Source organism: Peromyscus maniculatus, chromosome 4, assembly GCF_049852395.1.
Source record: "Peromyscus maniculatus bairdii isolate BWxNUB_F1_BW_parent chromosome 4, HU_Pman_BW_mat_3.1, whole genome shotgun sequence".
Classification (NCBI taxonomy): Eukaryota; Metazoa; Chordata; class Mammalia; order Rodentia; family Cricetidae; genus Peromyscus; species Peromyscus maniculatus.
In genome coordinates this window covers 77,906,475-77,933,847 of record NC_134855.1, presented here as the reverse complement: position 1 = coordinate 77,933,847, position 27,373 = coordinate 77,906,475, and the positions used below count along the sequence as shown (strand labels likewise).

At 48.5% G+C, this 27,373-nt stretch overlaps 1 protein-coding gene across 1 annotated transcript in view; it reads left to right on the top strand.

The window, feature by feature from the left end:
* Window positions 1–27,373, top strand: part of Prr5l (proline rich 5 like) — an 85,770-nt gene that overhangs the window by 7,462 nt on the left and 50,935 nt on the right. The window contains exons 2-3 of the mRNA XM_042275798.2: window positions 17,401–17,685; window positions 19,010–19,090. Coding sequence (XP_042131732.1) covers window positions 17,522–17,685; window positions 19,010–19,090 — 245 coding nt within the window. The 5' untranslated portion in view covers window positions 17,401–17,521. The remainder of the gene's footprint in view (window positions 1–17,400; window positions 17,686–19,009; window positions 19,091–27,373) is intronic.

Genomic DNA, 27,373 nt, shown 5'->3' with positions numbered 1-27,373 from the left:
TGGTATTTCCCACAGTTTTACTTAACTTGCACCAAAGAAGGGGTTTTGGGGGGGGGGGTTAATTATGCAGTGGGTTTCTGGTCCAAGTAGTACTGTCATAGTTATACTTGTAGGTGAAACTAAATTACCAGTGTCCTGTGTCTTCCAGATAATTGGTGACCTCTGCTGATTCAAGGTCAACCCCTGAGCTTGTATCCTGTTTGCTCGGATGTAGAAGAGTGTCCACACTTGGACTTCTAGATTCTTGGTTTGGTTACCAGGGAGTTGCTGAGAGTTGCTCATCTTTCCCATTGGGCCTTTTCAATCTTGTTTGTAAGACCCAGTGTCTATCCCCAAGCCTTTTGTGGTAGAGACTTTTCTTTTGTTTTCGTTTGTCCATTTTTGAGATAGGGTCTCACAGTGTAGCACACACTGACTTGAACCTCTCAGTGCTGAGATTACAGATGTGAGCCGCCCCACAGACTTTCAAACCTTGGTCCTTAAGAAAAGAAGTGTGCTCTGCTATACAGTCTGCCTCTTTTCCCTACTAGGTTTATAAATGGCGCTGGCCAATCAGCGGACGCAGAACTCCTGGCCCATGTGGTTCTGGTCCACAATGTCCCTGTCAATGGTAATGTTTAGATGGGTGCATGCTGGATCATCAGTGAGGGAGAATTTTTCTGGCCCCTCTGTAATGCTGTTCCTGGGGACTTAGAAAATTGTTCTCAAGTCACTCATTCAGAAGTACCTCAGGTGCTTTTAGGGTACCCAGGGCTGTGCTCAGTATCAGCTTACAGTGTAAGAAGATGGGTGGAACATTTGCTTTGAAGAACTTTCAACCGTTCAGGGCTGGTCGGACTCAGAACAATTGATACAAAGACTGTGGCTTGCTAAGTAAGTGGTCTGGAGAAGCAAGGGCTCCTCGGGTGAGGGAGAATGGATGAGGTGGGAAGCTCAGTGATGCTCACAGCGGGAAGGAAGGGCGGTGTGCAGCTTCATGGCAGCCGGTGCAGCCAACAAATGCATGTGTAAAGCAGAGTGTTTGCGAGTCCAGACTCTGGGGTCCTGTAGGATCGCTCTTTAGGACACGTTTGCTAGTTTTCTGCTTTTGGGCAAGTGACTCTCCATGCCTCAGTCTCTTCATCTTGCATTGTAGATATTACAAAGCAGGTATGATCTGATAAAGCCAGCTCTTTAGATTTCGGTGGAAATTACCAATGATAAGAAATGCAAATTGAGGCCTGGTCCATCACAACCAGTCTTTAGTGATAGTTAATATTAATCAACTAAGAGTAATAATGACAGTAAAATTACCATGTTAGGCATTTTATTTGATGAAACAATCTCACTCTTTTTTTTTTATTGTCATTTCTTTCTTTTTCTTCCTTCTCCTTTTCTTGAATGTTTATTTGTTTGATTGTTTGTTTTTTTCCAGACAGAGTTTCTCTGTGTAGTCCTGGCTGTCCTGGAACCCACTCTGTAGACCAGGCTGGCCTTGAACTTACAGAGATCCACCTGGCTCTGCCTCCTGAGTGCTGGGACTAAAGGCGTGCGCCACTGCCTGACAATAATCCTACTCTTAATAGCAGCCTCTTTCTGACCTGGTTTTCATCCGGTGGCTCTGAAGTGTGGATTTGGTTTCTTGCATCGGCTCAAAAGGCTTTGCTTTGCTTTGTGTCTCTGGGATAGCTGGGCTGCTGCAGGCTCCCCCTGTCTCTTTGAGTCGCTGTGTGTATAACAGAGAGAGATGATACTGTGTTTCAGCGGAGGAGTAGATGATGGAGTGAGCTCAGACAGAGTGGATCTGATGAAGTGGTGCCTTGGAGCCCATCATAGCTGGTTGTGGGCCGTGTTATGTTAGGGAGCAAGTTCTTGTAGGGGGGGTCTCTCTCAGAGGTGCCTTCTGTCGACACCTCTGTGTAGGGTCAGCAAGTAGGAGATCGCACAGCTAGCCAAGCAGAAGAAAATCCTGGCTAGTGGGAGGCCAAACCCTTAGTGAACTGATAAAGTCAACAGACCATGGGAAGAAAAACGGCTTGCCCTGGTCTGAGAATGCTGGGGGCTGTAGCTATGATGGATAAAACAAACACCCATGTGTTTGGTCTCTGAAGTGCCCAGCCAGATGAATAAGTTTGATTAGTAGTTAGCAGTTAGAAATTCCTTGAAAAAAAATCTCATTAAAAATATCTTAGGTCTAGGAGATGGCTCAGTGTAGACATGAGGACCCAAGTTCAAATCCTTAGCAGTTATGTAAAAAGTGGGATATGGTCTTAGAGGAGTAAGATAGAGAGAAACAAATCAGGGCTCCCACTGTAGACTTCTTCCTCTGTCCTCTGCTTGCGTGTGCATGAGTATACAGCCATATAACCACGTGAACACACCACACACCACACACCACACACACACACACACACACACACACACACACACACACACACGTGTGCAAATTCAGGGAAAGTTCAGGAAAAATTTGGCTTATAGACAAATTTCTAAACAGTCTTACTATATATAATATAATAATATTTAGGGGTGAAAACCTGAGAGATCAGGAGAATAGGGAAAACCACAGCTAACCTCACCTCACCAACTCCGCAGCTTCCAAAGGTGAGCTACTTCCTGTCTACCCACGCCTATATGCCTTGCTGTTCTGCCATCTGATTTTCTCTCTCTGTCCAGCTACATCACTTCCTCTTCCTGCCCAGCTCTGTCACTTCCTGTCTGTCTGTACAGAACACCAGACCTCCATGGTTGACTAGTATTGGAATTTAAGGCGTGTGCCACCACGCCTGGCTCTGTTTCCAGTGTGGCCTTGAACTCACAGAGATCCAGACAGATCCCTGCTTGCCGAGTGACACAGGATTAAAGGCGTGTGCTACCATTGCCTGACTTCTGTATAGTGGCTGGCTTTTTCCTCTGATCTCCAGGCAAGCTTTATTTCATTGGGAGACACAGTATATTAGGGAACATCACCACATGGGCTAATATCCCAATGTCAAGAGCTAATTGGGTTGTGCAATGACTGTCTTCTTTGACCTGGGTAGGTGCTATTTAGTATGACAGGTAGGTTGCCCCTTGCTCACCCCTGCGGTCAGAGCTGGCCAGTTTTGGTCAGTTTGTGATGTATGATGCAAAAGAAGGGGGGGTGGAATTGCTTGATCTTTCCTCTTCTCTTCCATCAGCGATTTCTCCTAGCCTCCCGGTCCTTCCCCACAGCAGCCCTGCTGTGGGAGAGCTGCTGAATAAACTCAGCGAACACGCACATGAACGAGCAGACTGTCATTGTTAGCCCTGACTCGAGATCAGAAGCCAAGTTCTGGTTCTGACCACCTTGAACAAATCACAGACCCTTTCTTCCTTTTCTTTTCTTTTCCTTTATTTTTTTTTCTCCCAGGGCCTTAGGAGCCGCTGTTGGTGTCTTTGTTTGTTTGAATAGATAATCCAGGTTTACATTTCAAATTCAGAAAGTACAGAAAAGCATACAGAAAAGAGACTTCCCTGGTGTGCCTGCCACCCCGCTGAAGCCCTAAGGGGAACAAGCATGATCTGGTCCAGGGTTCCATAGTCAATTTATGCTCTGAACTGAAATATTAAAAAATGACCCCCGAGCGGTTCTATGGTGATGGCAGAACCATATGCACATAGCTGTGTTCAGCCTTCTTTCTTTCCAAGCCTCCCTGGATAGATCCATCACGTCATAGTACACCCAGTTGGGGGGGGGGTGTACCACAGGGCACCTGAGACCACGGGCCTTTTAAAAAGTAACAATTTTGGGCTCTCACACAGGTGAGGGAACCGTCGGGTAGGTGCTGCTACTTAGAATGAAGTGTGATGGGCAGGTGGGAAGGATGGAAGAACTGAGCAGTGCGTGCGTGTGCGTGTGTGCGTGTGTGCGTGTGTGTGTGTGTGTGTGTGTGTGTGTGTGAGACAGGTGTGAAAGAAGACTGAGGGTGACAGGGAAGCATGCCATTGCCCAGTGGGGTTGGCGGGGTGTTGTACAGCAGCCTGGAGCTTATGTAGATGCAGGCTCAGCCCCTGAACACACCGCCCAGCCTCAAGATAGCCCTGGCTCTGGGCAGTGATGCAGGCCTGAGATGAGGAACGGTTCAGTTCCCGGATTAGACCTCAGAGGACCACGGTGGTCTGTGATGCCACTGAGGGCCATGTGTGGGTCAGTGGTCCTGATGCAGCAAGGGTCCAGGTTGATGTCCGAGGCCTGTGATACCACCTAACACCATGGTGGATACCTATGATGGTCTGTGCTGCGGCTTGAAGCCATGTTGGTGTCCATGGGCTGTGCCGCTGCTGGGGGCCATACTGGTGTGAGTGGCCTGCACTGCCACCTGAGGCCATGGTGACGTCCATGTTTCGGGCTGCCACCAAGAGCTCTGTGTGGGTCCTTGGCCTTACTGCAGCCAGGGGCAGTGTTTGTCATCTGTGCTGTTGCAAGAAACCGTGTGCAGGCCCATGATCCGTCCTTCCACAGACTGTAAAGGGCAAGGGAGCTACTTCAGCAGTGATGTCGATGTTTGTCGACACACAGTTAAGAAAGAGGGACATGGATGGCTTCTGTGACAACCCCTGCCCGCCCCCTCAACACCTCTCAAAAGTAACAGCCTAAACAGGAAGCCATTGAAGTGAACTCTTATAAAGTGTGATAAGGATGCTGAAATGTAGCTCTGTATACTTGATGACTTCCGGTGGGGGTGCTGGAGGGGAAGGACTCGGTTCTATTTGGGGATAGGCCACCGAGAGTTTGACCGTGCTCCAGTGAGTCAATGGATAACACAAATTGGACTTTTTTTCTTCTTCTTTTTCTCTTTTTTTGTTGAGAGGGGAGGTCACAAGGGCTGGGGGGCCATAGAAAGACTGGGAAGTGAGTGTGATCAGGGTGCATGCTGTCAAATTCCCCAAAGAGTCAATAAAAATATTTGTTGGGAAAAAAAAGTAGCAATTTTGTACATGTTTACAAGGCTAATGGTGATAAGACCACAAGGGCGGTGAGGAGGAGGCTTTTTGGGGGTGATGAGAACTCATCAAGGGGTGAGGGGAAAAGAGGGCTCTCGTGATTAGAGGATGAATTGTGGGTTTGAGCCTGGAGAATGGGATGGGAGCTACTTTACGCAGAGGGCACAGCACGAGGGAAGGCCCTGGGTGGGGAATCTTGGAGGTGGTGGTGGAAGTGATGTGGGCCACTGAGTTGGTACGCAGCAGCTGGAGGTGAGGGTATTAAGATGGACCTAGGATTTACTCTCAGAACCCTGGGGAGTCTCTGAAGGTGTTGATGTGACGGAGGGACATAAACGACAGGAGTGCTGTGGGTCCTTCATTGTTGGATTCTTGTCCCATCACGCTTTCTCATGAGTGTGTGACCTAGATAAATTTGCCAGGGTATAACCCCACATCTTTCTCTGTGTGATGGGGATGGTTAACAGAACCTGACTCCTGGTGCCTGGAGGGGCCAGTGCAAGGGCTTTCATGGACTTTGGGTGCTACACAGTATGAAATGTGTGACACATTTTGATTTGAGTAAGTGTGAGTATAAGTGTCCCTAGTTGGCTACCTGTTGCCATGATAAAGACCATGACCAGAGGCGACTTAGGAAGGAAAAGAGTATACTTCATCTTACAGTCCGTCATGAAGGGAAATCAGGGCAGGAACCTGGAGGCAGGAACTGAAGGAGACCACAGAGGATTGCTGTTTATTTAAGGTGGCTTACTCCTCACATATTGCTCAGTTTGTTTGCTTATATACCCTAGGGCCACCTGCCTGAAGGTGGCACTGCCCATTGTGGGATGGACCTTCCCAATCAACCATCAATCAAAAAAAAAAAAATGCCCTATAGGTTTGCCTACAAGCCAATTGAATGGAGGCAGTTCCTCAATTGACATTTGCTCTTCCCAGACAACTCCAGCTTGTATCCAATAGACAAAATGCTAACCAGTACAGCAGTTATGGTTGTCTTGAGGCCTCTGCTCCTCAGTCTGTTTGTGAGAGGAGGATGTGCACAGGGCCAGTGCCTGCTGTCTGGCAGGCCCCTAGGAACTAGCTCTGCCCTTCCCATCATCATTACAAAGTTGCTCTGCCACAGTCAAGAGGACAGGTCCGCCGAGTTACAGTGACTGTGAATGTGGGGCCGAGTCCTAGCGAGTCCCTGCCTTTCAGGGAGACACTGGCTCCTGTGTTCAGGATGCCAGGCAGGGGCTGCTGAGCTCCGAGGGAGCATGTGAGCTGGGCTCTTTTCTGTCTGCCTTGGAACTGGATTCTTCTCTTGTTCCTGGGGGTTACATCAGACTGGGTGGCTCTGTCTTTGACTTTGTTATTTACACTCAAAGTGGATTTTTCCTGGAAGCCTCCAGTCATTACCAGCTACACACTTCTTTATTTTGAGCTGTTGTGTCATGATTCTACTTCCTTTTTTTTCCCCAGAGGCCAAACTGGAGCCTTAGAGGGTTGCATTTGCATGTTCCATTAAGTGTAACATCTTCCTTTGCCCTTGTATTGGTGTATAGGGTCCCTGTATCATTCCCCACCACTGGGCGCTGTACCCAGACCCTCTCCTTAACCTTGACCTTATGCTTTGTATCCCCATCCCCAGACCCTATCTTGTTCTTGTCTTCATGCTCTATTTCTCCAGCCCATTCCTAGGCCCTGTCCTCATCCCCGTCCCTCTCCCCATTCCCATCTCCACCCCTGCCCTCATGCTTTATCCCACCCCTGTGCCCCACCCCATCCCCATGCCCCATCCCCATCTCTAGCTGAGGCTTTTCTGAATCCCAGCCAGTCCTGCAGCCACTTGTAAATAATCTCCCAGAGGTTCATATTAATTATAAATGCTTGGCTGATGGCTCAGGCTTATTCCTAGCCTTTACATCTTAAATTAACCCATTTCTATTAATCTATGTATTGCCATCTGGCCGTGGCATTACTGGTCTGCTGGCATGTTGCTCCTTGGGCGGCTAGCTGGTGTCTCTCTCTAGTCTGCCCTTCTTTCTCCCTGTATTCAGTTCGGCTTTCCCACCTAGCTATATTCTGCTCTGCCATAGGCCTAAGCAGCTTTATTCGCCAACCAATAAAAACAACGCATATTCGCAGTGTGCAGAAGGACATCCCACATCACCCATCCTCATCCCCACCCCGTCCTCATGCCCCACCCCCATCCTCATTCTTACCCCCGTCCTCATGCCCCATCCCATCCTCATCCCCACCCCCATCCTCATCTCCATTCCCATGCCCCCTCCCCATCCTCATCTCTGTCTTTATGCCCCTCCCCATCTCCATGCCCAATCCCTGCCTCTGTGTGCCATCCACAACCTGTTTTCTTAACCCCAAACCCCAGCCCTGCCAGCTGTGGGGAGAAAGTGAGGCAACAGATTCTTTTCCAAGAATCTTCTCATGGACCTCTGGTTAAGAGCTTGGCAAAGAACCTATGTGGGGCACCTAGAGAGCCACTTGGCCAGTGATGCCTCTCAGAAGCTCGGTGACCCTCCAAGTGGCTTTGTGAGCCACACACCCTAGCTGTGTCCAGAACTGAAGTGGACCATTGAGCACCCAAATCTACTAACTTAAAGCACTGTTACATGGCAATTTAGGTAGCTTGGTCCTTAGAAGAGAAATTGTCAATGCAGAGACACTGGACTTGAGCTTTCTGTGATGGTGGTGGTGATATGGGCTGACGTGTGTCCCCGTGCTGAAGCTGTAGCCACTGTGTGTAAAGAGCATGGTTAGTTGAAACAGGGCTGTTCCAGTGGCCCTAGCCCAGTCTGTTAGTAACCCATAAAAGGAGCCATTGAGTAGCTGGAGACTCAGGCTGTGAGAATATGGAGGGAAGACCCAGTGAGAGGGTGGACAACTGCAAGCCAGAGCAAGAGGCCTCAGGAAAGACCAACCCCATTGATTCCTGGGTCTTGGATTTCCGACCTCCAGCACTATCAGGAAGTCCGCTGGTGTGGTGTAAGGCAACCTGGCTGCGGCGTTGTGTTCGATCCGATTCAGCAGATGAATAGAGTTGTGGGGGTGATGGTGGTGATACTCATCAACAGTGGACTGCATTTACCAGACTCTTTCTGGATGTCTTCCTTGTGTCACTACGCCTAACCTCATGCTTGTTCTGAGTCATCTGCCCAGGGTCCTACAGAAGTGGTAATACCACCCTGTCTGTGTCCCCTCCCCCACCCCGGCCCAGGAGAATAAGTTTTTATTAAGGATAATGCATATTTGAGCACACATAACACAGATGGCAGATACAGCTTCTCCAAAAGACAGAATTGGCATATATGCTTATTAGGACAAACAAACACCAAGAAGATAAAGAAATCAAGTACCAGAGGTAAGATTGAAATAATGGTAAAATACGGGCTGGAGAGATGGCTCAGAGGTTAAGAGCACTGACTGCTCTTCTAGAGGTCCTGAGTTCAATTCCCAGCAACCACTTGGTGGCTCACAACCATCCATAATCAGATCTGGTGCCCTCTTCTGGCCTGCAGTCATACATGCTGTATACATAATAAATAAATAAATTAAAAAAAAAAAGAAATAATGGTAAAATACAGTAATGGCCATTTGCTTGTTTCCCCCAACCTAACATTTTTATTATTTATTTGGGAATTTTGTACAGCACACTCCTATCACACCCACTCCCTGTCCTTCCCAGGTCCACCCTTCTACCCTTGCATCTCCCTGCAAAAAACAAAACAAAAAACAAGTCTAATTTGTGTTGCCCATATACTCATTGGTCAGACTCCCAGTGGCCAGCCATTTAAAGAAAGCTGACACCCCCACTCTCACCCCCGCTCCGCCCCTTCCTGCTGGAAGCCATCCACGTCAGCGTCTTTATCACAGTTTTTAAGCATCAATAGCTTACTTTTTGGATTGTTCCTTTTGGGGCAGGGGAGGTTGTCTGGAAGCCTTCAGTGTCTCTCAGTCTCAGTTATGAGTCTGCACTCATCGATACCACTGCAAAGGAAGCTTCCTTGCCCAGAGCAGCTGGTGGCAGCTTGGATCACGGATATGAACTTGGTCCCTAGTGGCGGCACAGATCACACATTAACATGGTCTCTGGTGGCAGCACAGACCATGGCCATCAACATGACCTCTGCTGTCTGTATTTTGTGACTCAAGCTCCTCTCTGCCTTGTCCATTCCCTGGACAGTAATAGGAACCATGCTCTGTACTTCCCAGCCAATATCTCTGATCATCACAACATCTCTACAAGGAAACTCTCCCTGTTCCTTCTTCTTGTTGGGCACTGTAGTTCAGATAGTCTGAGGCTATGCATGCAGTTCGTATTAGGTTCCAGTAGCTGCTGTAACAAGTTACCACAACCTTTGTGACTTAAAACAATAGAAATGTATTTACCCACAGTTCTGGAGAGCCAAGGTCCAGAGTCAAGTTATATTGGAGCCCTGTTCCTTCTGGAAGTTCTGGGAGACGGTTGGTTCCTTTCCTGGTCCTGATTCTGAGAGGCTCCTGGTTTCCTTGGCTTGTAGCTGCATCATTGCTGTCTTTGTCTCTGCCTTCCCATCTTTTGCTGTGTTATCTGTCTGTCTTTTTGCTCCTTCGTCTTTACTCCATTTTTTTTTTTTTGAAGTTGCATGAATTGCATGTAGAATCCACAGATCCTGGATAATCACTTGCTCTTAAGAGCTTAACTTCATCATAGCTTCTGCCATATCAGGTAATAATTAATGAATTCTGGGGATTAAGACATAAAAATAAACCTATTGTGGTAGCAAATACCTGTAACCCCAGCACTCAGGGACTCAGAAGTTCAAGGTCATCCTCAGCTTCACTGTGCATTCAAAGCCAACCTGGGCTGTGTAAAATTTTGTCTAGAATATATGCTCAGGTCATTCTTTCTGCCTGCCTGTGAGCAACAGAAAGAACCATAATGGGCCAGGTGGTGGTGGTACACGCCTTTAATCCCAGCGATCAGGAGGCAGAGGCAGGCGGATCTCTGTGAGTTCGAGGCCAGCCTGGTCTACAGAGTGAGTTCCAGGACAGGCTCCAAAGCTACACAGAGAAACCTTGTCTCAAAAACCAAACCAAACCAAACAAAGAACCGTGATGATCCCCAGGCTAGAGTGACACAGCCTTGTGGTGTCTTATCCACTGGAACCAGAGACATCATCACCCCTTTAGCCCTTTCCTATGTGCTATTTCTGGACTGCTGTGTGGGTGGATGTTAGAGCCACAGAATGAAGCTGGCTAAGAACCATCAGACCCAGCCATCAGAAGCACATTAGGGCCCCAAGACCTACAAATGGACTCATCCTCTGCAATCCCAAAATTCTGGAATCTTCCTAAATGTCCTTCCATAGGGCAATTCCTAAATAAAATGTGAGTTCCCCTAGGTGGGTTGGTCCATCTGCCATTCTAATAGTAAAGCAAACCAACAAAGTGATAGGAGATGACTGTAGTGTACTAAGAGGAAGAAAGAATTATCCACCCTTGTTAAAATAGTGTGTCTATTAAAAGTGAATAAGGGCTAGAGAGTTGTCTCAGTCAGTAAAGCGCTTGCCACACTAGCATAAAGACTTGAATTTGCTCCCCAGAACCATGTAGAACAACCAGATGTCCTGGTGTGTGCTTGTGATTCCGGTGTTAGGACGGCAAAGACAGGCAGATCCCTGGGACTCACTGACCACCATTCAGTCTAGCTGAATGAACCAAGTCTAGGCCAATGAAGGACTCCCTTTGAATGAAGGACAAGGTGGTATGTAAGCTGCTAAGAGAAAAGCTATCAACAGCTATGAACTCTGTGAGCCACAATAATGACTGTCCTGGCAGGGTAGGCCCGTGGATTATTGCAACCATGGCATGAATGTTATGGGAGTAACAAACTCTACCTTCTGATTGTATTTAAGGTATCCATAGTCCACAGGATCTGACTCACATGCCTCGTACTAGAAATCTGGTCCCATATCTGAGACAGGGGAACTGTTAGGCTTCAAGTGTAAAACGACCGTTTTTTTTTTTTGTTTTTTGTTTTTTTTTTGTTTTTTGTTTTTTTAATGCTGAAAGCCGTTTATTGAAGGGAGGAGGTCTTAAATACCGGCTTACAGCACAATGGGAGAACCCCGGAGGGCAGAAGTTCCCTACAGATGTTTTACAATCTTGCATCTAAGCTGTTAACGCCCATTATGCAGGATACACAGACAAGGAACTTCCCTTAAGCCTTCAGGAGGGTGGAACCCGGCAGGGAATTAGCAAAATGACCAGTTTTTGCTGAACGGACATAGTATCCAACTGCCTTCTAGAGATGTGTATCTTTAGCCATAGATTAGTGAATCTCAGTCCTCGTCAGAGAAGCAATTTTGTGCAGTAGATGGTGTTAATGCAGAAACCCACAAGTGGCCAATGTGTAGAGAATACTTGTGGAGTGATCATTTGCACATGGGACATCTGCGTCACATTCTGTCTCCATAAGGCTCAGGGACAACCTCTAGAGGGGAGTGGAAAGATTGGAAGAGGCAGAAACTGAGGAAGAAACAGTATTTCCTAGACATGATAGAATCCCCGCGCTCATGAATTCATAGCAGTTTCGGCTGCCTGCAGAAGACCTGTCCAAGGTCAAGCCTGCCAGCGTGCCAGCATGGAGGAGGGGAGGGGAGCACAAATATCATTCCCAGCTGAGGAACTCTTGAAAGCTTCTTGGAGTTCTTTTAAAATCAAGGTGGGCTGTTCCTGAGGAGGAGTGACCCCTGATGGTGACTTCAAGCCTCCATAGGTGCATACTCCTACAGATTTAGACACACGAACATGGAGACACAGACACAGTTAGGTGAAATCGAAATGCACTCCTCAGCTGCCCAAGCCGTGTATTAGGTGTACAGACACAGTTAGGTGAAATCGAAATGCACTCCTCAGCTGCCCAAGCCGTGTATTAGGGGTTTAGTGGTTCTATGTGGCTACGGGCGACACCATAGATAGCATCAGGATGTGGACTCTCAGCTTTCGGGTAGCCTTTCACTTTCTCTTGCACACATTATTGCAGTGGGTACCTATTCCATGGATGGCCTTGAGGTACCAGCCCCTAGGGCGTGGCCTCAGGGCTAGCTTAAGACCTGAGGGGGCACGTAGACCTTGCTGTCTCTCTCTCCCTCATGGGCTTGGACAATGTGGACTGACTCAGGTGGCAGAAGCAGCGTGGGACTAGAGGCAGCAGGGGCCTACCCTGCCATCAGCCTTCCAGGACTCTGTGATGATTTTGCCTATCCTGTTTAGTGAGTTTTTCTCCCCAGTTTATATCATAATAAACTCCCTAATACACTTAAGCAGACTCCCTTGGATTTCTCGCTATACACCATGAATCTTTTCTTGTTATTTTCCTATAGAAGCAAATATTGCCATTACCCAGAAAGTGAGAGCATGGCTTTCCAAGGCAGTGATGTATTCCTCAATCTGCTGGCCGTTCTCTGTCACAATTGAAGTGTGTGTTTGTGTGCATACACACTTTTCAAGCGTGAATCATAACGAGAACCTTTTGAAATATTTAAGAAACAAAGACAAAACCTATCACCTGGGATGGTACATTTGGGGACCAGGATTAAAGGTAGAGCCTTTCTTGATCGGCCCTGGGTTACTTACAGCCCTCCAGTCCTGGCTGAGTCACTCGGCCTCAGTTTCTTCATTAAGGGTGGAATCCCTGCTCTGCCCGCTTCCTGTGGTTGGGTGTGATATGTTTGTTTGTTCGTATGTATGTATGTATGTATGTATGTTTTCTTGTTTATAGAAAAGAGTCTCTGGTAGCCCAGGCTGGCCTTGAACTCCCTATGCACTTCCGATCCCCCATTTCCACTTCTGCAATGCTTGCATTACTGACATGTACAGTTACGCTGGTTTATGGGGTGCTGGTTCATGCTACACAGACACTCGGCTGGAGCTGCACCCCCAGCCCAGGGTTGGGGGAAACTTAGAAGCAGGGGATGTATGAATTAGGGCAGTGAAGCCTCAGTACCTAAAGCTGTGTGTGTCACCAAAGGCATGAAGAGACAAAGTCCATTTCTGTGATAGTGTCAGGGTCCCGGCTGGAGTGGATGTGTCTTAGAGTCTGGGGAAGCCCCAACAACCAAGAGAAGCATTGCTATTTACCCCTGCTGTGGGGGCTGGGCAGTCTTGATCCATTACCAAGCAATATTCTTTTATGTATTTGGTCAGGACTGTGTCACACTTGCTACTTGTTGGGTACTGTTGTAAAAAGTGCTTTACAAATACTTCTGGTACCCCGAGGAGTCACTGTTGGCGTACCCCTTTTCCTGGGCAGAAAAATCAAGCTTCAGAGGTCAAGTACCTTGTCCAAGGTCACATAGTGGGTAAGAGTGTCTTGTCTGTCTGACTGATGGGCAAGTCTGCATTTCTTCATGGTGTCCTTCCTCTTACTCTGTTCCTTCTGTCCCAATCATGTTTGGCCATGGAGTTGATTTGGGTAGATTACTTATCCTGGGGGTATGAGATTTAGGTTTTGATATGAAGGCTGGTGACTGACATTTCAAACTCAGTAGCTTTGATTCTGGGATCCTGTCTGAGTTTAGTAGTGTGGAAAGGGGAGATGGGCTGTGGTGATAATGTGTTCCCCAATATATCGTGCACCCTAATAAACTTATCTGGGGTCAGAGAACAGAACAGCCGCTAGATAGACATGAAATGTGCCAGAAAATGGTGGTACACACGCCTTTAATCCTATCACTTGGGAGACAGAGATCCATGCAGATCTCTGTGAGTTTAAAGCCACACTGGAAACAGCCAGGCATGGTGACTCACGCCTTTAATCCCAGGAAGTGATGGCAGAAAGCAGAAAGGTATATAAGGCGTGAGGACCAGGAACTAGAGCTGGTTAAGCTTTTAGGCTTTTGAACAGCACAGTTCAGCTGAGATTCATTCTGGATGAGGACTGAGAAGCTTCCACTCTAAAGAAACAGGATCAGCTGAGGAATTATTGAGGTGAGGAAGCTGTGGCTTGTTCTGCTTCTCTGACCTTCCAGCATTGACCCCAATACCTGGCATCACGTTTGTTCTTATTAATAAGACTATTTAAGATTCGTGCTACAATGGGCTGGGAAGGCGGGCTGACCTTGACATGGCCGTGACTTGCCTCTAGCTAGCTGGGTACCCTCAGTTTGGTTTCTTAACTAACTTCAGATGGCACTTTGTGATGGCTGAATAAGTCACCTTGGTGACAGTGCCCCGTATGCTATCAGCAGCTTGCCCACGGTTCATTCATGTTTAACTCCACCTGTGTCTCGAGCTAAGACTTGTGTGTTCAGAGTGAGTGAATCTCCCGCCTGCCTTCAAGGTCTTCCCACCGTGGCCTCCTGTAGCTGCAGGACTTCTCAGGCCTGGCGCTGGGGAACGGAAGTTCTAGGCCATGTTGGCGTAATCCTGTGTTGGAGATTTTGGACAAATCTGTTTGCTCATTTGCTCCACATTTGTTGGTTCTAAATGGCTGCACTCCTAGGCCCTGTCTGTCTCGTCTTTTCTGATTCGTCTGATATCTGGGTCAGGACAAGCCGGTGCTTGAAGGGCCGGTGCCTTAGCAGGTGTACACACGGTGTGCCAACCTTTCTTCAGGCCCTTGTCGGCACGTCCTAGAGCATCCTCCTTTTGGTCTCCATGCGGCTGCTTGGCTGTGTGACAAGCAGAGATGGTGTGGACCACATCTTCTCTTCATCTTGTCAGTAATTGAGAAGGGCAAAGTGTGGGGGCTGGAAACAAGTCAGAGGGAACTAACTTCTTGCCGTGTGTGTCCTCGACTCGGGGTGTGGGCACTGTGGTCATTGTCCCTTGGGCTCAAAGTTACCCTTGTTTATAATGGTGCAGGCCGTGCTCCTGGAGCTGTCCCGTGTGACCAGGGCTGCCTCGGGTGCTCAGATAGCTTGGAGCGGGAGACCTGAGATCTGTAGCTGAGACACGGAGGAGGGGCAGGGGCCACCTTAGACCCTCTGGAATCTCAGGCCCTAGGAGAAGCGGCGTGTGTGTAACCCTGACAGTGAGTCCTGTGCAGTTCTCCACTTCCCCGAGCTAGTGCCCTGGAGTGGGCGGCCGCTTCATTGCCTTTGGTTTAAGGTCCTCAGAAAGTGAGTTCATATCCGGTAATGACAGTGAATTGCCCTTCACAGGCCTTTCAAAGCCGGGTCCAGGGATGCATCCTGTCTAAGTAGAGGGACCTTTGCTGGCAAGTGAAGCCTCCAGCCAGCCAGTGTTGGTATTCCGAGGGATCCACGGTTTTATTTTGCCTTCCCCTCATCACTGGTGTGCATAGATCTTTCCAGATTTTTCTGCCTTTGGAAACCTGTTGAAACCCTCTCCAGAACTTAACAGGCTTCTGCAACATTTATTCGTCAATTTTGATAGCTGTTGCTTTGCTGGGTGTGCAGGGTTCCCAGTCAAAAACTATTGAAATGGCCCACGACACTGCTTCCCTTAAGGACAGCAGTTACAGGGTTATGAAGTGGGACGAGCCATCCTTCTTCTGGCCCTCTCGGGCTTATGAACCAGTGTGAGTAGGTCCACTGCCCACACAAAGCCACCAGCACCCTGTGCCTTCCTGACAAGTTGCGTTGTCATGGTTCTGGCTGTGGTGTCTCTTCCATGTCCACCAAATGTGGGACTTTCCTTGCCAACCTGCAGGCTGACAGTCTTCCTTTGCTTTCTTCGATGGTCTCAGGGACTTAGCTGAGTTAACTTGGCCCCAAGTAACAGTAAAAACAAAACAAAACAAAACAAAACTAAAACCAACCAACCAAACCAAAACAAAAAAACTCGGTGAGTGAAATCTGCTAAACCCCCCAAGAGAAAGTGCCTTTGGCCGTTTCCTGTAGCACTTTAGTCCGCTGAGGTGAGAGCAAGGAAGGAGCCAGCTATCCCTGAGGCCCAGGGCTCTGTCACGCTGCTGGGCATGTCAGCTGATTTCATTTCATCCCTCAGGTCCTGTGACGTTGGTACATTAGCACCTGAGGACATTACACTCACAGTGTCTGAAGTCATGAAACTTGGGAGGGCCCGAGTTAACTCCTGAACCCCAGAACCAAAGCTCGTTGCAAAGCCATTGCCTTCCTTCCACCAGAGTTACCAGAGCTTGTGCTTTGCCACAAGGAACAAGATTTTTGTTTGTGTGTGTGGAACCGGACATTGGCCCCAAAGAGCCTAAGGCATGCATACATGCTGAGCAAGTGCTGTCCTTCTGAGTTACATTCCCAGCCCTCTTTTTACTTAAAACAAATGTTTTTTTACTGTGTGTGTGTGTGTGTGTGTGTGCACACGCTGTGTTGTGCACTTGTGGAAGTCCGAGGACAGCTTGTGGAAGTTGGCTCTCCCCTTTTATCACATGGGTCCTAGGGATTGAACTCTGGGTTGTCAAGCTCGGTGGCAGATACCTTTACCTGCTGATCCACCTTACTGACACTTTTTATGGCCTTTTCCTTTTTATTTTGCGATGGGGGGTCTAATTAATGTATCCAGGTTGACCTTAACACACTCTGTAGCCCAGGAATGCTTTTGATTTTGGATTCTTCTGCTTTAGCCTTCTGAGTTGCTGAGATTATAGGTCTACACCTAGCCCTGCTCAGGAACAAGATTATATAACCTGACTGAATTAGTTGGATTTAGAAATGCGTAAAGCAAAAGGAAGATCATTCTGGTAAAGGAGACCAAGAATTGGCTTAAAGCCTGGGAAAGGGCCTGGGGCCTGGTGTTAGGACAATTACATGGGACCCCTGGGACAGTCCCATGGCCGTCATCTTATCTCCTAGTACCGCAGTGCCTGGAGCTTATAGGCTCAATAAGTATTTATTGAATGAACAGGTACAAGAATAGTCATTTACCAGAGAGTATGAGTCTCCTGAAGGGCAGGACCTGGGCCTTAGAGATTTTGAGTGCTTGACATGTTACAATGATTGTTACACATCGAACAGTAAACATGTCCTGATGGACTGAGTAAACACATGGCAGGTAGGAAAGGGATGGCAAGATGTACCTGAGGGAAGGAACTTATGACCTGAGAAATATTGAACAGCACGTAGTGGCTGATGGGACAGAGAGTGGAAGGTCTTTATTGTCAAGGAAAAGGAGCGTTTACTTTTTCTTGAGGCATTCACAAAGGCTGTCTTTCTGTTAGGGCTTGGTGTGTATCTCAGTCATAGAGTGCTGGCCCATGCTCCGAGCCCTTGGGTCCATGCCTAGCACACACACACACACACACACACACACACACACACACACACACACACTCACCCCCCCCCCACACACACACACATACACATGCAGGGGGTGGGGGGGAGGGAGGACAGGAGCCTCAGTGTCAGTACAGGCTCTTGCTGTGTCTCTCTCTTAATTGATTTTAGGATCATTTAGCTAGAGAGTCTAGCCAGCATCCTTTAGTTATTTGTTTTCAGCCAGGTTCTCAGCAGAGGCTGCCTCTCATTTCAGGTGTTGGCTCAGAGTGGGCTTTTAAAGAAAGCCCAGAAGCAGCGTTGGGAGAAGAAGCCTTTTCTGTGGATGGCCAGAAACGTCTGGTCCTGAAGACACAGCGCAATCCTCACCTGGACTTATGACCCGAGGCCTCGCTCCCCTCCTGCCCATTGAGTTCCACAAGATGGGCTCCTTCCGCCGCCCCAGACCACGATTCATGAGCTCCCCCGTGCTCAGCGAGCTGCCCCGCTTCCAGGCTGCCCGGCAGGCTCTGCAGCTGAGTTCCAACTCTGCCTGGAACAGGTAAGGGCCTCTGGGTCCAGCACCAGCAGGGAGGGGTCTGGGATGATCTGGGGGTGGGCCGAACATCTGCCGCTCAGAGAGCTTTGCTCATGAAGTCTGATCATGGTGCAGGTGGTGAACGGGGCAAGCGCCCCTGTCTTCATAGAGAATGGAGCTCACTGTGAGTTCTAGCCTATCAGGGTCAGTTTTGCCAGGCTGGGACCATGGAGTTAGAATTTACAGTTACTGTTCATGCCCCTTAACACCCCGCACTGGGTGAGTATCTAAGGGTGGGGTCTTTCAAGTGACCTCATATCACCCATTTCCTCTTTAGGAAGTTTTGGTGTATTTCTGTGCAAAGCTCAATGGGGGGTGTGTGTGCCACACTCTCTTCCACCTGAGCCACTGGTGCTTGGGAGAGGAGATGCAGCTTTGCAAGGTGTCCAGCAGAGCTTATGACCCAAGCCTTGAGCAGATCAGCCAATCAGCACTGCCCTGTAAGTCTGTGGGCTACTGGTTGCCAAATCTGTGCTGGCCTCTGGATGAATGAAAGCATTACTGAATTCTCTGTGTGCTCTTTCAGTGGCTGGCCATCAGGCACACTCAGCTGATGCAGCTCAGCAGGCCTGCCTGGAATGTTCTGGCATTCTGAGAATCATTGTCCTTTGTAAAATTCCTCAGCGCAGACAAGATTATAATGAGTTCTTCGGCTGATGATTTGGGTGGAGGTCCCTGGAGTGGAGTTGAGCCCCGACTGTGGCCCTTTAAGAGCCTAACTCGCCGGGTGGTGGTGGTGGTGGTGGTGGTGGTGGTGGTGGTGGTGGTGCATGCCTTTAATCCCAGCCCTCGGGAGGCAGAGCCAGGCAGATCTCTGTGAGTTCGAGGCCAACCTGGGCTACAGAGTGAGTTCCAGGAAAGGCGCAAAGCTACACAGAGAAACTCTGCCAGTATACTTCACTCCCTGGGGTGAAATAAAAGGGTAATGAAGGCCCATGGAAAATTCTGTTATAACAAGGCTAACAGTTGCAGTTTCTATGTGAGAAGATGGTGACTTTCGGGTTGTAAGAGCAGACAGAGTCAGCTCCTGCTGGCAAAGGATGCTTTCTGGATGCTTGCAGGCCCCAGTGATGGCAGTTCTCAGAGAGCTGATCCATTGTCTATCTCCATGTGAGCAAGGGAAAGAAGCCCTCTGGGACTTACAAGGGGCCTTTGAATTCTTTTGCCTCAGTCTCCTTAGTACTTCCGGGGCATTAAGGAGAGGGGCAGAAGATATGGCTGCTGTTTGAAAAAAAATGGCCCCTGGAGGCAGACCACCTAACTGGGATGTGTTTCTGTCTCTTTGCAGCGTGCAGACAGCTGTGATCAACGTTTTCAAAGGGGGCGGCTTGCAGAGCAATGAGCTGTATGCACTGAACGAGAACATCAGGTACCTGGCTGGCCAAAACCAGTGCTGTGTTTCCATTAGGAGACTTCGCGTCCTCCTCACCCTCCGCCGTGACTTGCTTAGTCCTTGCTGCTTCTCTGCTTGCTGTTAAATTGTTCTTGTGGCTGTTGTGTTGAGACTTTACCTTCCAGACTTCTCATTCTGATATGATGCCTATGCTCATGTACATTATGCACTTCGTGCTGGGGGTGCAGGTTGATAGAGGGTAGCTGGTGCTGATTCTGTAAACATTTATTGAGCACTGTATTAGGCAGTATAGCTTAGTGTTTGGAGCCAGATTACTTGAGATTTATACCCGTTAATAAAAGATTTAGTAACAAATATTGAAGTACCTTTTTGATGGCCAGGTGCTGGAGCAGACATATGTGGACCCTGCTTTCCTGGGTTTTGTTTTTGTTATTGTTTTGTTTTGAGACAGTTTCAGGTAGCCTACACTGGCCTTGAGCTAACTATATAACTGAGGATGGCCTTGAACTCCTGATCCTCCTCTGTCCACCTCCTGGAGTGCTTACAAGTATGTGCTAACCCTAACCCTGGCTTATAAAATGCCCAGGGCCTCTTGCACAGTGGGTGAGCATTCTGTCCACTGAGCTGCATCCCCACCTCACCGTCTTGGAATGTACAGTCTGATGGGAAGATGATCATCAGTCACCCAATCACGGGCTGTGTGATGACATGGCTGGTATGTTGAAAGCATGTTAATATGACTTGGTCTTGCCAAGAGTCCAGGGACAGTGGAGGTGATGCCTCTGCTGTGATCTGAAGGTCAGCCGGGATTCATTAGGGAAGAGGGCTCCAGCGAGGAGAATCAGCAGGTGCAAGGGCCCTGTGCTTTCAGTGAAAGAGAGCCCAAGTACATAGGGTGCTGGAGGTGGGGTGGTGGCACAGTCTTGGTGAAAGGAGAGAGGAAACAGGGCTCAGAGCCCCTGGCTCAGCTGGGGCTAGGAAGTTGAATTAGCCAGCCTTTTAATTCCTCTCTGCGTATGTTAAATGCAGAACATCTAGGCCCAAGACCCAGCCCCGCAGCGGGTTAACAACAAACAAGGCTATTGTTCAAGCCTTGTTTACACTGAATCAGGTCTGTGGTGAGGTCAGCTGGGTGTTGAGGAGCTCTGTTTTCATTCAAGCCTGTACCGCACACAAGCAAACGGTTATGTTACATTTCTACCTCCTGTTCAGCACAAACGCAAACGGTTGTGTTACATTTCTGCCTATGGACTTGAATTTCATGTCGCAATTACATAAATGTGAAAAGAGACAAAAGAGACCGTCTAGCCCAAGGCCTCATTTTACAGGCAAGGAGAGTGAGGTCCCAAGGAGGTATGGTGTCAGGGGCAAAGCTGGGTCACCAGCCTCAGCCTTGCAAGAAAGAGCCCAGCTTAGTCCAAGCGCTGAGTTCCTTGGGGGGGGGGGGGGGAGGGGGCAGTGGAAATATAAATAAATAATCCAACGGCTCAGGAATGTGCTAATTGTTTCTCACTTCAGGACACAGATCCTGACATTGTACTTCAAAGATCTTTGTGGGCAGCTAGGAAGGTGGGAGCCAACTCTGATGTCACCTGCCTCCATAGCTCAGGGAAGCAAGCTGTCCCAGGTGCCATGGGGCCTTTTGAATGGGGAGGCCCGGCCGGGGAGCATGCAGAGATGCTCCCCAAAGACCTGAAATTAAGATTTTTTTTAAAATGTAAAATTTCCTCTCATTTTTGTTAATTTTAAAACTTATTTCAGGGCCTCACTGTGTAGCCTTGGCTTTCCTGGAACCCACTATGTAGACCAAGCTGGCTTCAAACTCACAGAGATCTGCCTGCCTCTGCCTCCTGAGTACTGGAATTAAAGGCATTAGCCATCATGCCCAGCCCTTTTACAATTTTAAGCTTTATTATTTTTTTCATTATTTTTTTTAATTGGTGTATCTGACTTTCAAAGGTTGGTTTTAAAAAAAATGTAAATTTCTCTAAGTTTTGGTGCAGACCTAACAAAACACCGCTGTGGTCTAAGTGTGGCTAATAAGCTACCCATCACTAAGAAGAGCCATGGTGTGTATGGAATGACGTTTCTGTTGCTGAAATGTGTTGTGTCCTAGACAACTTGAGGAACCTCCTATGTACCCACACAACTAGCTTTTCATTATGTAATTTATAGATGAGAAAAATCATGAGAGAAACCACATGACCTGCCTGCCCATGGTTGCACAACTCTAAAAGTGGGTTCAGATTTGAACTCCTGCCTGAACACCTGCATCTGAAATCCACACTAGTCTCCTTGGGTTACTGTGACAAGTACCACAGGCAGAGGGGCTTAAACAGCAGAAATCTATTTCTTTATGTTCTGGAGCCCAGAGGCCCAAAGTCAAGGTGCTGACCAGCTCAGTTTCCGGTGAGAGCTAGCCCGTGATCACCACCTCACTGTGAGCTCATATGACCTCTTCTTTGTACGTTCAAAAGTGGACAGCCAGCAAGTCCCTAAGAAGGACATCGGTCTGCCTTGAGGACTGTAGCTGAGCACCTCCCAAAGGACTCACCATACTATCCTGTGGGGAGGGTCAGGGCTTAGATGTAGGAACTGGGGGGGGGGGGGGGGGCGGTGTGCACAGTTCAGCACACAGGGAAACGTCACTCTGCACCACATGGTGGTGTCCGGGAGCAGTCTCTTTCTGGGGAGATGGTTGAATTGATTGTCCATGGCTTTTTTTTTTTTTTTTTTCTGCTTTAGTTTCTTTCACAGGGCCTTGATGAGCACATCACTTACTGTGTGATGACTCTACTCCCTGCCTCCCGAGAAACTGTGACCCTTATTACAGTTTAGGGGTGCCACCAAAGGTTCTCTGGCTTCAGCCTGGTGGGAACTACAGGGGTTGGTGTTTGGAACAACAGCCCAGCCTGGATGTGAATTCAGTCTAGGATAAGCTGCAGCTTTTAGAATGCAGAGCTTGGCCTCTGTTTGCTTCTGGGAGGTCTACTCTTTGGCTTCTCCAGCCTAGTGGCAGGAGTGGAAGCAGGCCTCCCTAACAGAGACTCAGAGTAGACCTGGGAGTGTGAAGCATGTCCCAGGTATATATGTGACCTGGTGTCTTAGTTATTGTTCTGTTGCTGTGAACAGACATGACCAAGGCAACTTTATAAAGAAAACATCTAATTGGGGGCTTGCTTACAGTTTCAGAGGGTTAGTCCCTGATGTCATGACAGGAAGCCGACAGGCATGGTGCTGAAGGAGTAGCTGAGTGCTTTACATTCTGATCTACAAGCAGCGGGCAGAGAGACGCTGGGCCTGGCATGGGCTTTTGAAACCTCAAAGCCCAACCCCAGTTGCACACCTCCAACAAGGCCACACCTCCTAATCTTTCTAAACAGTTCCACTAACTGGGGACCAAACATGTAAACATATGAACCTCTGGGGTCATTCCCATTCAAATCACTGTACCTGGACATCTCAAACTGCATAACGCAAGCCACCCAATATGTTCCCATATCTGCAAGTATCTGTAGACACAGCCACTCCATGGATCTCAGCACTGAAGTGAATGTGCCACTCTCCCCACAACCTCACAGACACAGGACTTTGAATTTCCTTTTTCTTCTCCTGAGCCCTGTTTGCAGGACAGATCTATGCTTTTAACAGGGTGGAGGGCGTAAAGGTGACAACACAGGACAGTAGGAATGTTGGAAGGAGGCTGTGGTAGGAGGGAAGGCCGAGTTGTCCCCAGACTCATTCTTCAGTTAATCTTGACGGTCCTACTGTGTGGCATTATCTGTTCTAGGCTCAACAGAATGCTTTAATGTAAGAAAGCCAGCACCGCTGAATTCAGAGCCCTGCAGATCAGGACTAGTTAAGCCCCATGAGCTTGGGGAAGTTGCTTAATTTTTCTGTCTGTTTTTTGTTTCATAAAATGTGGGTGATAGCAGCACCAACCTCCTGGCAGTTGTGGGGATTGTGACCTGGCTGAAGTGGCCTTAGTACAAAGTCTGGTACAGAAGAATGTTTCACAAATGTTAGGCATGCTCTGTTCTGTTATGATGCATGCTTGGGAACAGTGCTGTGAAGGATCCCACAGGGTAGTGTGATGAATTGTCTTAGGGACAGAATGAGCGTGACATTTCCCCGGTGTTTTGGATGAGGTGAGCTCACTTTGAACTTGAGAGTTGCATGGACTGCTCAGAGTGTGCTTGGAACTAAAGTTTGGGTGAGGCTGAATTCTTCCAAGGACAGACAACTATTTCTTCTTTCTGTGGAGACCAAGTCTAAGAGGAAATGACTCTCTCAGTTCTCCGTTCTATTCAGCCAAGCCTTTTGATGATCACCCAAGTCTAATGTCAAAACCTGAATCCTCTCCCTTGGGTCTGATCCCAGCCAGTCTTGGCCCCCCCTTTCCACTTTACTTTCCCTTCCTCCCCCACCTCTTCTCTCTCTCTCTCTCTCTCTCTCTCTCTCTCTCTCTCTCTCTCTCTCTCTCTCTCTCTCTCTCTCTCGTGTGTGCATGCATGTGTGTATATGTGTATGTATACACTTGATGGGTGGGCAGAGGTTGATATCAGTGTCTTATTAATTTTCCTTATTTATGGCCTCCTTGGACACCTGCACAAATGTGATACACACACACACACTCACGGATTAGGATTTTAACCTTGTTTTTGAGACACTGAACCCAGGCTATATCTATTTGACTGAGCTGGGTGACCAATGAGATCTAGGAAATCACCCCAATCCCAATGCTGGCATTACAGACACACACCACCATGCTCAGCTCTTATGTGAGTCTTGGGATACAAATCAGATCCTCATGTTTGTGCAGTGGGCATTTTCCTGACAGCTTCCCATGGCCTTCTTTCTCACAATATAGTCGAGATGCACCTGGGAGGAGTGGATGCTTGCAAGTGGGAGCCAGTGTGCAAGACGGCCGGAAGTCAGGCGTTTGTGTAAGTGGATCGTACAATGCAGTCATTGCAAATGTGGGCCCTTTTAAAGACGTGTCATTGAAGACATTGTCTTTGAAGATAGCCTTTGAAGCTCGTATAGGGAAGAACTTTGGTCCAAGTGTGCCTAAGTTTTAAAACGATACTGAATTTATAAACAAGTGTTTCGAGACCTTAGGAGAAAGTCCATCTAAAACAGAGGAGCCAGCTTTTCCCAAATAAAGTCAAGGCACCTGTTTTGTCGATATGAAAGCCATAAATCAGGATAGTTTCTATTTGCAACTGCCTTAGGAAACAGAACAGAACATGATTCGATATCCTCAAAGGACGGGGATGACCTTTCTGAATAGACTTATTTTGGCCAGATTGCCAGTCATCAGTGCTGGCTCAACCACACACCTTCCTGGAGCTTGGACGCGGTACGAGACAGGGTTTCTCTGTGTATCTTTGCACCTTTCCTGGAACTCACTTTGTAGTCCAGGCTGGCCTCGAACTCACAGAGATCTGCCTAGCTCTGCCTCTAGAGTGCTGGGATTAAAGGAGTGCACCACCACCTCCCAGCTTTGGATGTGGTATTTAACACTCCAGCCTTACCCCTGACTGGAAGTCTGAGTTTCAGGAATCTTCTGGAAGCAGGGGTGGCTGAGTCCTGATTTGGATCACATTCTTCCTTAGCAAACAGCTTTTTTACTCTTATCTGGCCCGCAAGGAGAGGGAGCAAATCAAGATTGATAGACACTCACTGGTTTTTGTGAGAACCTGGGTTGGCGTTATAGACGAGGGATAATTGGTGCTGTTATCCACTTACTGAATGTTTATGGTGGACTCTGCCGGGTCTCTGACATGTTCTGGGGCAGCCATTGAGACGGGTGGCTCCGAAGCTTACAGCGAAGAAGAGCTAGGCAGGGAGCTGTCATCTGCTGTTTTAAGTGGGGTGGCAGCAGATGGGCACATCATTAGATTGGGGACAGGGTTGGTTCCTAAGTTGGAATCTGAGGGTTGAGCAGGTGGCAATCAGGTACACAGGCAGCTGGAGGACAAAGCTGTCTTTCCACTTCTCACCCTGTGCTCTCAGCTCCCAGGGAGGACTTTTTCTCTGCAGAAATAAGTACTCATAGCGAAGGATTTTTGGAAGCCGGAGATGAGTTAGTTGCAAGTGGGAGCAGCTGGCCCGAGGCAGGAAAGGGACATTTTCATTCTCTCTCCAGTCACATCACTTCTGTTCTTGAGAAGGAAGGTGGTGGCATAAAGGGAACCCTGAGCTTTTTAGGAGAGGAAGCTCCAATGATTGTTTGCTCTCTGGCAGGTAGGGGTGAGACCACCGTCTGAGGAGTCAGTTAGCTGCTCGAATCCCATAGGGAATTCTGCCTTAGAGGTTCCCATTTCTCTGAGCCTGCTGACCTTAGTGGGGACCACAGCTGGGAAAAGCTTTGCTGAGGGATGGGAAGTGGGAGAGCCGAAGTCCCACCCAAGGGTGGCTGATGGCACTGACATTAGTGTCAGGCACGGTTCCCTGAGGCAATGATCGTAGCAGGTGCCTGCCGAGCACAGGGTGACACCCTTCCAAGGCTGTGTGTATACTCACTCTTGTACAGGTGTCAAGCTTAGACGATGGATGTTGTCCCTCTGTTGTGTGGATGAGGAAGTACAGGAGCACAGAGGTGGACTGGCTCACTGGGGTCATCTCTGCAGAAAGTGTTGGCATTTAAACTCGGCCCGCCATGTTGTCAGAAAATGCTAGGGTCCCACCCATAGCACTGGAACGGCCACATTTGACACTTGGGTGTGGCTTCACTAATTACTAGATCTTGAAGTAAGTGGGTATACTGAGGATCATGTCTTTAAAAATAAAACCCTAGTTTGGGAGGAACTAAGATAAGGTCTGCCTTTTCTTTTCTTTGTTTTTGAGATAGGTTTCGTCTTAGCCCCAGCTAGCCTAGAACTCACGTTGTAGAGCAGGCTGGCCTCAGACTGTCAGAGATCCACCTGGCTTTGCCTGCCACATTCTGGATTAAGGACTTGTATATCACCGGGCTGGGCTCTTGAGGCTGCCTTGTGAGCTCGTTGGGTCTGCCTGGTCTTGTGTTGGCCCCTTGTGCTGCAGTTGAGAAACAGCCATCTTTGGGGGACATGAAGGTCTTTTTTTTTTGTTTTTTTTTTTTTTTTTTTTAAACTGGAGCTGAGGACCAAATCGAACCTAGGGCCTTGTGCTTGCTAGGCAAGCACTCTACCACTGAGCTAAATCCCCAATACCTCCCCCCCCCCCTTTTTTTTTTGACAAGAAGATCCTTAACACGAAGTGCCAACTGGGAACCAGTACAGCTGTGTTGGTCTGAATATTGTTTAGAAATCTGCCCTTCTTCCCTAAAATTCAAGATTTCTAGACTTTCTGGAAAGTTCCAAGCTGGCTGTATTAGACCCACAGCCTTGCCTGGGGTCAGTCATAGGGTCTGAGACTTACCCGCTTGTTTTAGAGGAATTTTCCTCAGCCCTCTTTGCCCAGCTTGCCTTCTTCCTCTGCAGACAGGGTGTACCACCTCCCTTTGGTGTCTCTGAGCCTTAATCTCCACAGGCAGAGGAGGGCAGCCTAGGAGACTCCCACCTGGGAGGCTGTTGGAGCGTTCAAGTGTGTGCAAGCTATCCCACACGGTGTGCACCTCCTAGTTAGCAGTTTAGCATGTGCGTGTTGTTGGGTGTTTCCTTGCTCCTCAGTGTTCCCACTGATACCTACTGGGGTGCAGACAGAGATGTGTGGAACTGGTAGCACTGCGCCCCATTTAGGGAAGATAACTCCAGTGGATCCCAGTGGAATAGGCCAAAGGACCTTGAAAGGTGAGCTTTCTTATGCTCCTGCTTAAAAGGCTGCTGCCTCCACACTAGTCCTGTTGTAGCTGCTAGGTGGGGTTCCTCAGAGGAAGAACGGTCAGGTTGGACGGACACAGCTGTGGCATCTGGTTCGGAGCCCTGCCTGGAGGGCCTTGCTGCTCCTGGATTTTGAAGCAGTTGAGTTGGGTCCCATAAAGGGACCTAGGGAGAACTTGGGGTGGCCAGATAGTTAACACCCACTATTACTCTCTTGACCCATCCTGGCTGGATGGCGGTACTTGCCGCAAGTGGAATGTTAACCCGGGGAGACATAAAGCCAGCGGACAGGCAGAGGGACCTGACTGTCCTGCTCCTCCACCCCTCCTGTACATGCAGTGGGGGGGTGGGGGTGGCTGGTGATTCAGATGGCCTCTCAGAGTCCCTCCTGCCCTGCGCCTCTGCTGGCTGGAACCCAGCTTTGGAGCTGCCCGCTTTACCTCCAAGCCAACATGAGTGGAGCCTGTTGACAGCATGGTGTGAAGGAGGAGAT